A 17,797-nucleotide genomic window follows, 5' to 3' on the forward strand; every position below is an offset into this window, starting at 1 on the left:
CCACGTGATTGTTTTATTCAACAGCTGTACTGGTAGGGTCAGAAATTATAGATTATTTATAAACAAACAAGATGTGGGATTGTTAAAGGTTAGACTTTAGGATTCTCTGATTTAGCTGTTGGATTTACAGCTGAATGTTCCTAACGGCTCTGATAAAGAACTGCGAATTTCCGTGATGTCCTGGTGGAGGAATGCCAGAGGGTGTGAATTGCCATCCCAAAGAAGTGGTTCCTGGGCAGTTGCTGAAGAGATCAAGTTCAGTAGCAGAAATTGAACATTAGGCAAATAAATAGTATGTATTTGCAAAATATTTTCATTCCAGATGATGGAACAGGAGTGCTAAAGATCCTGAGTGATACCCAGGCAGTGTTTGTAATTGATGCTTCTGCTGACTAAACTTTCAGCCATGACTTGTAAAATTGGCTATTGCTGGAGCCTTTAGAAGGTTTCTTGTGCAGAGATGATTGTGCTTGGGCTTTTAATCTAAGCATTTGACCACCTAAAGTTGTGGTTACTGTTTCTTAATCTGTATAAAAGGCAACAGGAAGACAGCAGAGCTCTCTTCACTGCTTTGATTTTGCTCACAGCTTTCCTTAATGGGCAAAATCTGTTTGTTACCTGAGTTTTGCTCATGCTGGTCAGACCCTGAAAGCAGAAGTAAACCTGACCCAAAAATTCAATTTTTTGGGGGGTAAATTTTCATTTTTAGGGCAAATATGGGATTATTTTACTCAGAAGACTGTGACTAAAGGCTTCAGAAGGTGGTGTAGGAGGAGTGAAATGCCAAATGTCAGTCTGCTACTAAGTCAGTATCTGCCTAGGCTGTTAACCACCCATGGAGTTCAGACTAGAAAATAAAAGTGATGTATGTAATACTTTTCTTCCCACTTAAAATGAATGTTTTCATAAATGCAGAAAACACTACAGTCAGTATGAATTTTGTTTCCTAAACACGGTTACGGGCTTACAGCTTGGAGGACGTACACAGCGTAAGTGCCTTGTGTTAGGGGTTACCAAAGTTCATCAGTGCTGTTGTCACAGTTCTGTCCCCAGCTGCTGACACAGAGCTGTGCTGGCTAAGCCCCTCCTGCCTACACACCTATCTTAGAATCTCTTTGCCAATATAACTACTTCTTCCAAGGAATTTGATTGAACTTTCAAAGTCTTTTCCCCCATCCCGTGGTGAACTGCTTCCCTGCGTCATGGGGCCCATGATAGAGCTGAGGTTAAGTGTGCAGCTGCACTGAGAACCCACTGCATAGAGTGGTGCTCACCTGCCCCACCCTGCAAACAGCACAGACAGGTAAAAGTACAGTTTTGCATATCTAATTACACCAGCACGAGGCACTCGTGCCAGCACAGTTCTGTTGATTAGGGATTGTTGCCCTTACTATTCCTGACTTGTGCAATTGTGACAGGCAACATCTGTAGTACAGATAGGATCTGTTATTAAATTGAATCTTTGTGTTTGCCAGATATCTGATGGGCCTGCTGCTAAAGTGCCTTGAGTATTTCTATGAAAAATTGCTATTTAGCTGAATTTAATTGTGAGAACTTCAGTCAGCCTCAAAGAAGCTCTTTTTGCTACTTACCCAGAATAAAATGCTACTGTAATGCCTGGTGCTGTTCTCATTCTGCTGCATGACCTACCCAGTGGTCCATCCCTTCTTCCCTTGACTGCTCGGGTCCTGTGTGCTGCAATATGAAGTAAGAGGGTTTTAACCTGAAAGACACCAAAATAAACTTCAGTGTGTTTGTGTTTTGCTTTGCATAAACCAGGGAGCTGCTCTGTGTTTTTGCTTGGTGCAGTTCTGTTGTACTATGGAGTTGCTCATTGTCTTTGCTCTCTAACTGCTGCCGGGCCCAGTCTGTGTGTGCTGCTAATGTGATAATCGGCTGCTGTGCACACACATTAAATTAATCACTTCCAGGAGGTCCCACATTCCCTGCAAATGTTCAGGACTGCTGTCCTGTGCAAGCACAGGTTTCCATCCTGTGAGGCACTGGCCCTCCTATGAGGCTTATGTAAGGTAAGTGATCAGCCTGACAGGAACCATGGAAAGCCTGATGGTGTTTTAGTTTCAGACACATCAGAGAGGGTTTATAATGTGTTGACTAAAGGCATTTTAATTTGGAAAGGCTAATGTTTTTATTATTGCAAGTACAGAGACCTTGTGAGTGTATCTTGTTATTAAGGGAAGCTGTTTCTTTTTGGAATTAATCCATTTCCTTGTATTTTAACATGTAAGCTGTCAAGTTGGTTTGCTCTGAAGTTTATTGTTAAGTTAAACTCTTCACTATTTTCTACTTTTGAAAAGTATTGATCTTGTGAAATTTATGAATGTATTAAGCCTCATTTTTCATGATGGAAAAATCTAGGAGATTGAAAACTCGTTTCTGCATATTTGAAAATTTTTAAAGAGTAGTTAATGTTTGTTTACATTTTAAATCTCATTAGTTCATTGGCGTCAACACTGTGTGTTGTTGGTCTGTGGTGTCATGTGAATGTGCACTTAATGGGCTCTCCTGTACCAAGACAGGATGAGTGTTTTGCACCATACCATGAACATTTGAAATAACTTTTCAGCACCAAACATAAAAACAGGCAGAAAGTCTGCAGACCACAAAGCTACACTGAAATGTCCTGAGTGTCCTGGGTGCAGAGAGGTGGTAGCGATGGGCTCTACTGAACAGTTCTGGCACCACATCATTACACCTCAGGGTCTTACAGTACCTTCAAAGATTTCTTCAAAAAAACATTGGAGAGGTTGAGGAAGGGGATCTCAACAGATGTGTAGAAGCCTCTGGATTAATTTTTTCCTCACCTGCTCCCTCTGGTCATCTTACTTCATTGGTGTGCTGAGGTGTCCTCAGGGAGCTTTGCCCTCCTGTGGTGTGGGTACCATAAACACCCTTTCTTTCCACCATCTTCAAAGGGTGCAGATTCTTCATTCTGTGGTTCAACCATTCTATCTTGGGACAGCCTGATGCCCTAAACCAGTGAGTTCTTTTCCATTACTTTTGGCAGGGACTTGATGGGGTACTCCCCAACATTGAAAAACGAGGCTTTACAAGGACTAGAATCTCTCTGTAATGGGAGACAGGGAGGCGAGGGCAGAAGCAGCAGGTCTGAGTGAACTGAGGTGTGGTGTGAGACTGGACTGTAGGTGTCTGTGGTGCCATCCCTGACAAATTAATACCCTGTTATGCTCTGTGTATCAGAGATTAAAATACTATCCTGATACTAAAAGCTACCTTAAAACCAGATCTTGGTGATAATTTGTCTTAATTTGGCTGTATAGAACTGTTCCTACTGGCCTAGAATAATTACTGCTTCCTGCAGTGTTTGAGTGCAGGTTTCTTAAATTGGGCTGGATTGTTCTTGGGTAGCATGGCTGTGCTACTGCTCAGTCAACATCTTGCAAATTTACAAGCTTTTTAAGTTTTTAAAATGGGAATAATACATTGACTCTAGAACAGAAAGGAATGAACTGCCACTTTTAAGTTGTTAGTATTGTGGGTAGAGGAGGTGGTGGCTTTGTTTTTAATCTTGAAATTAATTTACTTTGGTTAATGATAGCCAGCAAAGCACTTAGAGATAAGTGCTTTGTAGTGTTGTTTCTCTTTGGTTTTGTTCTTTTAGGTCTAACTATAATAAGCATTGAAATACTGTGATTTTGTGCAAATTCAATTTTTAATGTGCTATTTCAAATGTGAACTTCTGGCATAAAATTTTTGTATTTACCAGGAATGTCTGGACTTTTGACCTTGAGCTGCAGCTTGGCTATAGCAGTGAAGTAGTGAGATAATAAATTACTTGGAGTGAGGGGGAGAAGTTAGGACCACAACAATTTTCTTGTCTCACAATATCCAGACTTAGCCTTTAGGACTGTGACCTCTTGTTCTTCAACTCTCATTGCCTCTCTTTGTCACAAGGTCCATTTCACAACTGTTTGGAAGATGTCAGCCTGCCTTCTTAGGATACACAACTTAGTGAGCAGTGGATATGTTTTACATGAAAATAAAAGGCCGTGTGCTGCTGTAGTGGGGGATCTGATTTTCTGTTGCTTTCCATGCTAGTAGAGTATCTGTTCTTGTATCTTTCATGGCTGAGCAGATGGAGGGAACACCTCCAGAGCCAGGGCAGAAGCTGTTCCTGCTGTTCTTGGTGGTCACTGGATTGCACTTTTGTCCCTGGTCTCACTGGAACTGCTTGTTCCTGTACAAAGTAGGTGATGCCCTACTGGCATCCTTTGGGCTGCTTTTGCAGTGCTTGTTGATGCAAGGGATTAATTTTGCTGCTGCTTAGCAGGTTTCCCAGCTATCATGTTTGCCAAAAAGGGATGCAAAATAACTTTCAATGGGATCAGTCTTCTGAGTAGGAATGCATCAACTAAGACATACCAACATTTCTTTTATGTGCATCAGAAATTATATCCTTATATGAGTTCTCAGACTATTTTGTTTTTCCTCGCGTGGTATTACTGTATTTGCTGATTAGGAACTTCTAACACTTGAAGAAGGCTATCGTAGGCCAAGCCCAGTAACTCTTTACAGGGAATAAAATGAGAAAATAACATAAATTGTGACTGAAATAACTGTTACATCGTTCTGACAAGGATGCTTTCTTCCCTGTTTGTAACTTCCTGCAGTTTCTTTGATATTTAAGAAACCTGACTGGGATATCTTTGTTTCAGCCAAGTACTTTGCATATCAAGCTAATTCTGAAGAAACCCATAGAAAAACATAACTAAAACCCAGGTATAAGTCATTCTAACTTAAGCTAGTATCTTATATAGTGGAACAGACTGTATTTGCATTAGGACATGGACATGAAATTGGTCACTGATGAATATACCTGCTTTGAAAACCTAGGTGCTGTGAAATCATGCTTTGGATTTCTTTGCACATGAGAAGAGTCTGCCTTCTCACTTACTTTTATGTTCAGAACCTTATGCTGGCCATTGTGGTTGTTGAGATTTCTGTCTTGTCCTTGGGCATGGCCATTGCATTTCCATAAAGTATCTAAAACGATAACTGGAGTTTCAGTATAAAGACTTTTAAAATCTAGAAGATGTAAGTATTGTCTATCACAAGTCTTAAAGAGGCGTGAATCTTCCTTCCATGGGTGTTTGTGTAGGGGTGAGTATGTGTGTGATCTTTCAAAATCACTGACATTTCTGTAGAGTTCTCCATGTGAGTAGCAGATAAGAGAATGAATAGGTGTCAGATAGTAATCATTTGGACTAAAGTATTCGTGCAAGGGGCTGGTATAATCCCTAATGAGATACCAGCGTTGGTGCAGATCACAGCAAATTGGCTGAGTGTTGACATCCAAGATCAAGGAATAAGATAAGGCCTATTTTGCTATCTAGATGTGAGAATGAGGGAATAAAGATCTCTGGTCTTTCATACTTATTCCTCAAACACTAAATAAAATCCCCAGTAAACTGAACCTGAAGAATTTATCTGGAATACTGACAGACTTTTTTTGTACACAAGTCCTCAGATAAACAAGAAATGAAGTTACTTTTAGTACATGTTAAAGGTTTTACTACTAGGCTTCCTTTCAAAATCATTTTATAGAGTGAAGTCTTCTCAGTTACCTGAAGCAGAGAATTCTTAATGTAGTTAAAACAATCAGCTCCAGAAGAGAGAAAACCTTGATGCTGTCAGAGGACCTATTGAGTTTTTTATTTCCTCTTCAGGGAAATGAGAAAGACTAAAAGTCGAAATCCCCATCTGAATGAGTATTTGTCATGATTTATTGAATTGGCCTTTATCTAGAAATATAAACACAAAAAGATGGGCCAATGTTGGTGTTCTTGAAAAACTTTGTCACCTCAGATGAAGATGTTATGTTGGGCATCCTAAAAAGGGGTTAATGAAGTTAGCAACAGCAGATCCAGGTGTCTTCACAGCCCATCCTGCCATGAATATCTCAGCTCTGTGTTACTGGCAGGGGTAATTGTCCTTTTTCACCTGAGATTTCTAAGTGCTGAGTCACAATGGCAGGCAGTAGATAAGAGTGTGCTTCGATGAGGTTTGGTCTGAAGGTGAGAGGGAGATGACAAGCGGGTTTTTTGTTTGTTTAATGAAGGTATGTTGGAGATGAGATTTTTAATGTGTTGAAAGGTGTTGCAGTAGCAGGATTTGAAATATGGGACTCTTTTCCATCTCTGATGAAACTGGCTGCCGAGTCTGCTCTGGAATTTTTTCAGTCTGTGTTTTCTGAGGACCACGAGGGTTTGCAGTAGTTGGAGAATCCACAGGGCTACTGAATGGGAGTGCTGGGCTCTCTGCTCCTGCAGTGTGGCAGCCCTGTGATTTCGGGTTTGTTACTGCCTGAGAATAGTTGACCATGATTGAAATTAAAAGCTTGTGACAGTTCTGTGATTTTTCTAGGGTACAATACCTCTGTGCTTCAATTGCTTCTGGAATTTAAGTCCAGAATGAAATCAAGTGCCGAATTTGTTTTGGAAAAATTGAAACATTTTGCCTGAAAATTAATGAGGGAGGAAAAAACGAAATAAATATTTCCTTGACTGGACCTTCTTTCTTGAGATGCTGTGCATCAGCTTTATGCTCCACTTTCAGTTAAGTGACTGTTCTGTTTCACTGGAATGCTCATGCTACTGCAGCAACCCCTGATTTGTATTTCTAAATTCATTTATAGTTGGTCTAAAAACCTTAGACATTTTCCTCCTGGAGACTGCTTCTCACAGAAGCTTTGAACCTCAGCAGGAACCAGAGGGCCTTTTGAATATATGTCTGTTAATGTTAATTTGCCTTTTTATCCCATCATTTATAGAGACTCTTGCCTCAGTTTTTTCAGAGGAACAAATTATCCTTTCTAATATTCTGCAGAAAACTAGATATAGTTACCTAACATATAGATAGAAAGAGAGGATCGTGCTGATGGGAATTGTCTACTAGGGGAAATGCAGTAATTTTCAGTTTCCAGCTGGAGCTTCCAATTTCAGAAATATGATTAATATATTGTGTTAGGAGAAATAAAGTTATCATGGACGTTCAGCTCATTTAAAACAAGATTGCTAGTTGCTGCTTCAGTTGATATTTCTGTCAACATGTCAGGTGCAGTTGAACAGTGAACTTGAGAACAAACAGAACAAAATGAACAAAAAGTCCCACTGAATCTGGAAGAGAAAGAGGTATTTGAAGATTCCAAAGTTGCTGTATGTTGTAAATATTTTTGCAGGCAGTTTGTAGAACATTTGCTTAAAAGTGCAAAGTGTAATTGTGACTTAAGGCTTCATCCGTTTGTGTTTTGATAATACTCGATTTTGCAGCTTCTTCTAGGCACTTAAGTTTAGCCTGTATTAAGGTGCAATTCTGCAAGAGCAGATTTGTGTAAAGTAAGTTTGAAACTTCCTCTGTTTTTCATGAAAAATATTTTGAACCACATGGGAAAGGAAAGAGATGAGATACTAAATAATAATAAGAAACAACCAGGCATTTCACAGCGAACATATGAGGTCTGTAATGTTAGTGTTTTAAGTGCACTGTATATGTATATCTCTCAAATTCGGGATTATTTTAAAATTGGAGTTCCGTAAAAATTTTTTCTTGTAGGTAATGGAGATAATATGGGTAGCAGCAATTAGATACTATCTGCTAGAGTAAAAGGAAGGATGATTCTGGCACGGAATCTTTGTTTTCAGGTATTACTGATGTTCATGCTGTTCGCTGTTCTATCAGAGCTGGAGCCTGTGCCCTGTGCAGCCAAGCCACTGGGTGGGCAGTGACTGACACTGGAAAATGCACTTTGGGTTCAACCAGCTGTGTCTCCTAAGAGATGGTGCTGATTCTGGGTTTGAAATGTTGTAGTGATACTTAGTGACTCAAACCTAATCTGGAGAGCACCTTGCACACAGGGCCTTGAATGCCCGGGTGCAGCACTGTGAACACAGCCCTTCAGACAGTTCTGTCTTCAGTGTAAATTACCCAAACAGGAGGCACTTTCTGTGTGTGCTAGAGGCTTAGTTTGTTTCATAGTTTAAAACAGTTAAGAAGTGATTAGCTGATTTTCCTCTTCCTTTAGGCATATCACTTAAAAATTGCATGATGTGTGATCAGTTGGAGATTCTGAACAGGGAGATTGAAAGGTTCTTACACAACTACACGATGGAAGGAGGCACTTTAAACTCAATGATGGACTCCCTGGATGTAATCCCTGATTCAGACAATGAAGCAAAATACCTATTAGAGCAGGTATTCAATGCCATGAGATACAGCACCAGGGTCTTTATAATTAGTGTGTTCTATTCTTTTTTGTTGTTTATTTTTCCTACTGTTTTTGGAGTGGTAGTGGTTGGCTGAGGCAAAGAATGTACATAATCCCCTATAGAAAAGGCACAGGGGGAAGAAGAAATACTGGTGTGAATCTAGCTCTACACTCCTGTTGTTTTTACTAATTCTGCTTTGCCGCAGTCATGCAAATCTTGAGATTTACAGTTCATGAAATAAAACGATCCACTGATGAAAATGACATTTAGGAAGGGGTTTGTCTTTTCCCCATTCCTTGTTTTTTGGGGCAGTAGTATTGGAGAACGCCTAGATATGATCACTGCTTAGGGAGTAAAAAGTGGTTTTTGAAGAGTGCAGATGCTTTAGGAGTTGGGGCTTCAGAGATTTGGAAAAAACCAAAAGGTATTGCTTAAAAATCAAAGTCAGAATATGTATTGGCATGTCTATGAAGGATTATCTAACCTATTTTAAAATGTGTATGTCTCCTCACCTGAAGTATTAATAACCAATTTTTATTCCTTTCAGAGAATTATTATTGTTTTAGTTATGTCCTACACCTGCTCTGGCAGTTGCCCTGCATTTTTAACAGCATAGTGCTGACACACAGGGTCTGTGTTCAGTTTCCTTCTTTTGTCTTCACTAATTTATTGGATAGTCCAGTTCATTCTGTCCAGCTGGTCCTCCTTTTCCTCCCAAATTCTTTTCTGGTGCTCTTGTAGTCTGGTAGACTACTTTGGGTTAATGCAGGCATTTTCTACTGATGTTCAAACTCAGGTGCTGGAAGCTGCAGTGTCTCCTATGATGAAATTTTGTATAAATCAGTAAATCTGCCCTTCTCTAACTTGGGCCATGCTAATGGAGTGTAAAAGCATTTCTGTATTTTCATTGACAACTTGCACTTAGTACTAATTCCACTCTCAGAATGCTTTTAAATACTGCACACAGAATAGATTCTTCATTACAGTTTTGTTGCTGTTCTGGAAATCTTAATTGGATCTAAATGAATTAATGAGAGGGCAATCATATTTTGTATTTCTTTTGAAAGTCTCAGCTGTTGGTAGGTGGGGAGGTGGTATTGCTTAATTTTGACTTTTTTTTCCAGTTCCATTGTTCTTCTGAAAGTGCAAACTGTCAAGAAAACAAAATAATGGAATTTGCTTTTTAATGTAATCTTAATAGAAGCAAAACAATTCCAAATCTAGGAAAAAAACAGTAAGATGAGTTAATAAATACATCAATGCCTTATTTTGTCCCTTTCTTTTTTTCCAGGAGCCAGCAGGAAAAAGAGGAGTGATAGTCTTTGGACCTGCTGAGATCTCAGAGATTCAGTGTGGCACTTCTGAGTCAGGAAATTCAGTATGTGCTGGCTGGAGGATGCTGAATGACTCTGATCCGGTGCTGCCCTCCTCTGTCTCAGCTCTTCAGGGAGAAACCATTCAAACCTCTGATGCTGTGTCAGGTAAAGAGCATGTTGGAGAGCCTTCTTAGTTATTCACATTTTAGCTGAAGTTTAAATCTCAGAATTTGGATAACCTCTTCTTGTAGCTTTTAACATTTCTTCATGTTTCAGGGTAAACAAAAGATGTAAACTTTAACTGTTTTGCCTTGCTCCCTTAATTATATTGTGACCTTTCTGGTACGAATATAATTTTACTGCTGTTAAAAAAAAAAAAAAAAAAAGTTAAAAATTCATAGTTAGTGATTTGTTAATGGGGGAACTTAAAGGAATTTCATATTAGGTTGAGACAGTTTGGCTCATTACCTGTGTACTGCAGGCTTAAAATTCACTTTTTATTCTGTCTGTGATGTTAAAACTAATCAGTTACTATTTAAGTTAGTGTTCTGAGGTCTGCTGCTTTTCCAGTGACATTTATAGTATTCACAGTTACAACTGAGGTGTTAATTTTTTAAACATATCTGCATAGATTTTTATGTTTCCATAGCATTGCCCCTTAACATTTCTGTTCAAGCAGTGTTAAATATAACACTGAAAGCAGAGGACTTGCAGAGGAGGGATTGTGTTAAGACAGAATGGTAATAGAAGTGATGAAGTATATGAAATAAGGAGGTATTTATTCCCAGGGAACATTGGAAAACTGGGAAAAGCTTGCTGCAGGATGTCTCTGAAAACTTGTAGCTGTGTTATGTACAGCTGTTAGAAACCTGATTCTTCAGTGCTGTTACTTAGGAATTCTGCTCATGTTCCCTTTTGGCTTACCTTTGCAATTCCTCAGCCAGGGATACACATATCCAAAAACATTCTTGGGGAGAGTTGGGGTGTGTTCTTTGTTTTCAAGTAAGTGTTTCTATGTAGCCCATTCTTTGAGATGCAGTTACTACTGCACGTTCCAGTTCCCTGAGAGCAGTGTCGCTGCAGCGCAGTGTCTGTGCCCTTAGGAGCAGTTCCAGGGCATGCAGCTCTTTGGAGGTGTATTGACTTGTTCAAGCCAGGTTATTCCTGAATTCATCAGAATACAGATCCTCCATTTATTTCTCTCATTTGCTTCTGCCTTCTCAAGTAAGAGAGTCTTCTAGTAAGCTGGGAAAGACTTCTGAGAAAATGGAGATGTGGTTGTAAGCACAGATTTTCTTTTTTTCTGTGGCTGAGTCTGTGACAGTTGGAGGTTCTTTGCTGAATCAGTTTGGGTTTTTTTGGGTCATTCTAGTAGATCACATAGGCTGGTCCTTGACATGCTTATTTACAAAAACGTTTTTAGCCTTTCTTATATTTCATTCCACAGAAAAGTGAGTGGAACTGCTGTAGAGTTTTTCCCCAGACAAACCCCAGGGAGTGGGTTCATACTATGAAGGAGTTTTTTGTTTGGTTGGTTTTTTTGAGAAATATCAGAAAATATCAGAAATCCTGAGGCTACTCAATAAAATATGTCAGTACAGTATCTAAACCCACACATTTAACTTTGTACTTTGAAAGAATATTAATGCCTTGAAATACAGGGTCTTGTTACAATTAATACGAAGGTCAGAATATTTACTAATTACTTAGGCTATGAATATTTTTGAATGAGAATTTTGAACCTTATGTTTCTCTTCAGCATTTCAGAGTGGGGATAGTGTTGCCTGTACTATGGAACAAGCTGGAAACACAGTGCCATTAGAGTCTGAACCTAATACTGACAACATGGAAAACAGTTCTCCTGGTAAGAGTTCTTCCTTTCCGATTGAAAATGTGCTTATTTGTCCATCGTGTACGTATGTGCGTTACATATATGTAAATTATTTTAAATAACTCGAGAGTTTTTAACAGGAACAGCTGGATTATGTTACCATATTGATCAGTGATTGATGTATTTAATTGTTACTGCTGTTGTATTACATTCACAAGAAAATACCTGTTTTGAGGCTCATCATACGAAGTAGAGCTACATAGATGTCACAAAGAAAATAACATGTTGAAAAAAGGTTTTAAGGAAACACATCTTTCATCACCACCACTTTATTAACTATTCCCTTGTTTTTAGCATCAGTGTTGGATGATAAAGGTGAGCAAAGCAATGAGGAAGAACAAAAGTCTGTCAAGCCGACAAGTAAAGAATTCAGGAAAACCTGGGGGTTTCGGAGGACCACAATTGCCAAGAGAGAGGGTGCAGGAGATGCTGATGTGGACTCTGGTGAGCAGCAGCCACAGCAGCAGCAACAAGGCATAAACCTCAGGAGGAGTGGACGGCAGCCAAAGCGCACGGAGAGAGTGGAAGAGTTCCTGACCACAGTGAGGCGCAGGGGGAGGAGGAGTGTTCCCACTACTCTGGAGGATTCCAGTGAAGCAGCCTCTGGTCCAGCCACGGATGCTGAAACTGCTTCCGAAGACAGTGTTGAGAGCACTCCAGATACAAAACCTGTCACTCGGAGGATTTGCACCAGGAGTTGTAAGGAGCAGAAAAGCCCTAAAAGCAGACCCGCAAAGGAGGAAGAGGAAGAAGAGGAGGAGGAGGAGGAGGAGGAAGAGGAAGATGCTACTTCTGATAGTGACAGTGATGGGTTAACGCTAAAGGAACTGCAGAATCGGCTAAGAAAGAAACGCGTTGAGCAGAAACCTCCTCAGCTGGTGTTGAAGGATGTGCAGAACCACCTGAGGAAAAGGAATTCAGAACAAGATCCTGCTAAAACAGGTGATGTCACACCTGAAAAACATGATGAGTCTGAGCTGCCTGTCAAACAGGAGCCTGAGACTGCAGACAGCACTGAGGTTGCGAGTCAGGTGGTTGTGTCTGAGGAGGACACTGAAGATCTTGAGGCTCAGAAGGAGGAAAAGCCTGCCCTTGGTGCAAAGGGGGCCTCAGATGAGGAACCTGAAGAACAGCCCAAAAGCAAACCTGAATCCGAGATCTACGACCCAAATGCCCTGTACTGTATTTGTCGTCAGCCTCATAACAACAGGTAGGCAAAGGGGTCAGCTGCAGACACAGTGTAAGGAATTGGAATTTTTCTGTGATGAATAATTAAGCCAGATGCTAGTGCTTACTTTTTGAATGAGCTTTTGGGTTTGTTAAATTTTGGCGGGGAGTTTATAACAAATACTTAAAAGAGGATAAACAAATACAGAAATAACCAGTGAGGCAGAACCATGCATTAGTGCTTTATTGGGGTGCTTAAGTTGTGTTGCTCGAAATATCCATTGAATGTTAATTGTCTTTTTATTTCACAGTGTTTTACTGTTCCTTGGTGGGTTTTTTTTTTTCCAGGTTTATGATTTGTTGTGATAGATGTGAGGAATGGTTTCATGGTGACTGCGTGGGTATTTCTGAGGCTCGAGGGCGATTGTTGGAGAGGAATGGTGAGGACTATATCTGTCCAAACTGCACCATTCTCCAGGGACAGGATGAGCCTGTTTCAGAACTAGACCAGCAGGAAGCTAAAGTGGAGCAAGGAAATGTGGATGGCACAGAATTCACAAGCATAGGAACAATTGAACAAAAATCAGTTGAGGACCAAGGAATCAAGGGTAGGATTGAAAAAGCTGCAAATCCAAGTGGGAAGAAAAAACTAAAGATATTTCAACCCGTAAGTATTTTAATTGTTTCTTATTTTTCATGTTTCACTGAGTACATGGAGACAATGACTTGATTTTAAAGCTACACATAAGCTGAACAGCCCACTGAATAATGCTGGTTAGCAGAAGTTTTATCTATAGGTCTATTAGCAGAGGAATTAAAACTGTTAGTTTCAAGTGAGGGATTTAAAACTTTTATATAGGTGCAAGGAAGTAGTTTGTGCTATTCCACCCTTTCTAAATACTGTTTTGGAAGTCAAACAATGAGGTCTTCTTTTAATAAAAATACTAGAATCCTGTGCTGGTTTATACTGTCTTTGAAATAATCTCAAACATTTTCGACATTTTTAATGGTAGTGAAACTTTCAAATTAACCTTGACAAGTTTCTGTTGGAGTTAGTTAATTCTAGCTGTACTTCCAGTTAATCTTTGAAGTTCTGATTTTTGGCCTGATGCTGCTTTAGGTTATTAGCAAATAGAGAATTTCTTTATACTGCCTTTTTTAATCTAAAAATGTGTGTTTTGAACTATTTCAAAATCTAAAAGAAGTTTAAGTTTTGTAATATAAAGTTCCATGCCCAGTTGGAAAGGCGCAGAGAAGCTTCTTCAGCTCAATGTACATGAATCTGAAAACCCAAGTGCTGCAGTGGTTGTCTTTGTTCTGCCTCAGGTACTGTAGTAGTGCCAGTATCTTGGACATTTCCCTTTAGGTTTCAGAGCTGTCTGTGGCAGCACAGTGAGATTAACGTATAGATAGAACAGTTTGAGCTGAATATATAAATACTTACTATTTTAAGAGAGAAGTGTAGAAAACAGTATTCTCAAAAATGTATTCAAATTCATTTGTACTTCTTTGTACACAGAAAGGTTTTTGAGAGTCCAGTGGTGTTGGTGTTGGCTCTGCTACGAATATCACCAAGTGCTCTTTATCTTTACTTCTCAGTTAAGTGTGTACATGATGGGGAAATGCCCAAATCCAGGTTTTATCAGGCTGCTGCAGATAAAGCTGTGCACTGACTTTTGATTGCAGAGAAGTGAGTTGCACTATGCAAGTAATATTTATTTAACTGGAAATATTCCTGAAAAACTTACTGCTAGTAATTAAAAATGGGGAGAGATTGTCTAGAATTACAGTAGTTGTGAGTGTCAGGTTGGTTCTATCGTTTTTAGGAGTAATTTAGAAGAGAGACTAAAAGCATAATACCCAGAGGTGATACATTGGAGCCTAAAGAGGCTTTCAAGTTTTTCTAGACCTCGGCTTAATGCACTCTGTTTTCAAGGAATGTGCTATTTTCTGAATCTTAACATTGGAAGAGGAAGTGCTTCATCTGTAACACCTTGATATAAATGGAGAATGATTTTGAATTAGAGGAATTCAGATTGCACAGGCAAACTTGTAAATGTGTAAGGGGTAGGCAGTATGTGAAAGTTGTCACTAAGAATGGTATTTGGAGACTTTCAAAATTAAAATTGGTAAAACTTCTAGTGCAAGAATAATCTGTACCCCTGAATATCTGAGTGCTTCCTCTTGCACATGTGCATGGCTGAGGACAGCAGTGGATGGGGATACAGTAAGACCTTGCTGTTGAGAACCCAGCTGTGCAATTATTAAGGACATTTCTCACATGATGTAGAGGATCAGTAAAAAGCAGTTGTGTCCTTGTGGGATTTGACAGTGTAGGAAACCAGCTTCCTTTATCTCAGTGCTAACAGACCAACCACTTGAAAATGCAGCACATCCTGAAAATAACCTGTTAGAGGAGTGAAATTCTTACCTTTGTCTGGATTTTTTGTGTTGTGTCATGAACAGCAGTTGTTCTTAGGCTGGCGATTGTGCAGGTCAGAGCTGCAGTCTGCACATGGGCTGTGTAAGCATTTCTCTATGTTATAGAGGCTTGTTCCTGCTGTTGCCTCTTTGAAGTCTGACCTCACTCCATTTCTCTCTGTAGGTAATTGAAGCTCCTGGTGCTTCCAAGTGCATTGGCCCCGGCTGTTTCAATGTGGCCCAGCCTGACTCCGTGTACTGCAGCAACGACTGCATCCTGAAACACGCTGCAGCCACCATGAAGATCTTGAGTTCTGGCAAAGATGCAAAACCAAAACCTAAAGAGAAGATCAAACCAAAATCTGAAAAGCCTGGCATGCCAAAACCTCAGCAGCAGGTAAGCTTGTGTTCATGATCCAGAGCAGTTGCCCTGGAGCACTGTGGCTTATTTCTCCTCTCCTTTTATTATTGTGCTTTTCTTTTTGACTTTAATAAAACTGTCAAGTCCTGCACTGAAGAGCAGCTTTCTCTTATTTTTTTGTTCTTATTCTTTTGCCTTTGTCTATGGTAAGGACAATAAAATGTTCTCCTGTCATTTTTTAAAAATCTTAGTAATTGCCTCTAGATGGAGATAGTTCCTTGCAAAGGTGCAAGGTACCCTTCTAGATGGCAATGACTTCAAAAAAGTACGATTTTCAGTAATTGCATCTCTTTAGTTTACATTAATTGAAATTAATTTTGCCTTTTTAAACTAAGCTTCAAATTACTGGCTTTTGGAGTAATCAAATAATTTCAAGTGGTGCACTATAAAAGTAAGGAGTTTACTATAAAAGAAACTGGTGTACATATGTGTAACTCTCTCTGCTTGTTTGTAAAATGCAATATATTTGACAATTATTAGTAATCGAGTTACTTTTAATTATACAGCCGGGCATCAAACCAGTTTCAAACCAGAAGAGACAGTTCCCTGAGAAAAGAGAGGTGAATGTGAAGAAGACTGTTGTGAGCGCAGCCAAGACTGAGGCAAACACCCAAGCTCCTGCTCGAGAGCCAGTGGCAGAACCCGTCACGCCGTCCTGGGCCAGCGATCATAATTACAATGCTGTAAAGCCTGAAAAGACTGCTGCCATTTCACCTGCACTGTTGTTCAAATGTATGTATGGCTTAGGGATATTCCTGAGTAATCATATTTTCTTTGAATACCCATCCATTCTTGGCTCCACTAAACTAGGGAGTTTAGGATTTGGGGGTTTTTTCTTACCATGGCACCAAGGTACTTCTCTCCACCTTCAAAGATTCACACACAGATACACACAAATGAGAGACACTTTTAGGAGTTTCATTTGTATCATATGACAGTTGTATGATTAAGAGCCTGTTGATCTACCCAGCTGATTCCTGGATGAAAACTACATGGTTAAGCTTGAAATCTTTCCCATAAAGAGTGTCTGTTTCTAATCTAGAAGGTAAGTATTGACACATTTGTGTTAAGTTTTACCAAAAGGTTGCGCAGTGTGCTCCGTGAATCAGCAATTGCCTGTACTAATTTCAGTTGTATTTTTGTAATTTAGATTTGGCACCTGCCTCTCAGGTCTTGCATTTTCAGTGCCTGGTGCCAAGAGTGAAATCTTCAACGTGGTATCCAACAATACTTGACACCTCTGCAAACAGCTTTTAACTGTCAAGTATATTCCTGCTGCTTTTCTTCCTTACATGAAGTAACTTGAGGACCATCCTTTACTTTTATGTTGGGGGGGAGGCAGAACTCTGTTATCTTTTTTTCCCCTTTCTCTGTTCATATTCTACACATCATGCACACACACAAGACCACATCTCAACTGGACATTGGGCAGAGACACTGCCTTGCGTATTTTTGCAGGTTTTGAGTAGCATCCTTGTAACTCATGTAAAGGTAAGTAGATACTGCTTTGAAGCCTGAACAAGTCTGTCTGCTTATGATGTTTTTTGGTTCGCTCCATCTAAGTAGTTTTATAATGTAGTTATGGAACTTGAGATGAAAACTGACTTTTCAGTTACAAACCACGTGACCTCTGGTGCCTCGTGTTTACTCCTTTGAAGACTAATTCAGAAATTCAGTTCTCACAGCTTTTGTAACCACACTCAGCCAATTTACATTTTATTTTAAGAAGTAAACCTAGTTATTGAACACTTTTATGTAAAGTAACTGATAAGTTTATAAATAGTATTTGAGATTTTCTAGTTACAGTTTTGAAACACTGAGGGAACACCAGCTACCCTAAATTGCTGTTGATGAACATAGCACATACCAGGTATATTTTAATGGTCTTTACCCACATTCAAATGGTTAAATGGTTGTAATTTTTCTCTGTGTTATTTTTGCTGCATATTAGGCCCTTTGCCTTTTTTATAGTAAACTCCCTTAAGGTATATATTTTAATTAACTTCCATTTTTAAGTAATCTTTTAAAGAAACTTAACTTTTTTGTCAGAAGCAGTAGTGTTTTATACATAACTAAAATTAGTGGAAAGACATAAATGAAACTGCAAGGGCTTATTTTACATGAGGTTTTTCTGACTGTGACAATTACAGGTGTCCATAGAATCATTTCACTTAAAATGTCCTTATTTCCTATAAGGTTTGTTTTTTTCTTAGGAAACAGAAATAACAGGTTTTGAGGCAGAAAGTTGGAGGGTTTTTTTAAGGGAGGTTGCTCTTAAGATTTACCGCACTGGACGTTGTACAGATTTAACCACTTCCAGTAGAAAACTGGATTC

At 39.4% G+C, this 17,797-nt stretch overlaps 1 protein-coding gene across 3 annotated transcripts in view; it reads left to right on the forward strand.

Moving 5' to 3' along the window:
- DIDO1 (death inducer-obliterator 1) overlaps positions 1 to 17,797 on the forward strand; it is a 54,680-nt gene that overhangs the window by 8,959 nt on the left and 27,924 nt on the right. For all 3 annotated transcript variants that reach the window (XM_082292759.1, XM_082292761.1, XM_082292760.1), the window contains 6 exons: positions 9,538 to 9,727; positions 11,322 to 11,426; positions 11,748 to 12,663; positions 12,969 to 13,287; positions 15,226 to 15,438; positions 15,969 to 16,194. In XM_082292759.1, the coding sequence (XP_082148885.1) occupies positions 9,643 to 9,727; positions 11,322 to 11,426; positions 11,748 to 12,663; positions 12,969 to 13,287; positions 15,226 to 15,438; positions 15,969 to 16,194 (1,864 nt within the window). In that variant the 5' untranslated portion in view covers positions 9,538 to 9,642. The remainder of the gene's footprint in view (positions 1 to 9,537; positions 9,728 to 11,321; positions 11,427 to 11,747; positions 12,664 to 12,968; positions 13,288 to 15,225; positions 15,439 to 15,968; positions 16,195 to 17,797) is intronic.

Source organism: Coloeus monedula (assembly GCF_965178545.1).
Source record: "Coloeus monedula genome assembly, chromosome: 17".
In the NCBI taxonomy this organism is placed as follows: domain Eukaryota; kingdom Metazoa; phylum Chordata; class Aves; order Passeriformes; family Corvidae; genus Coloeus; species Coloeus monedula.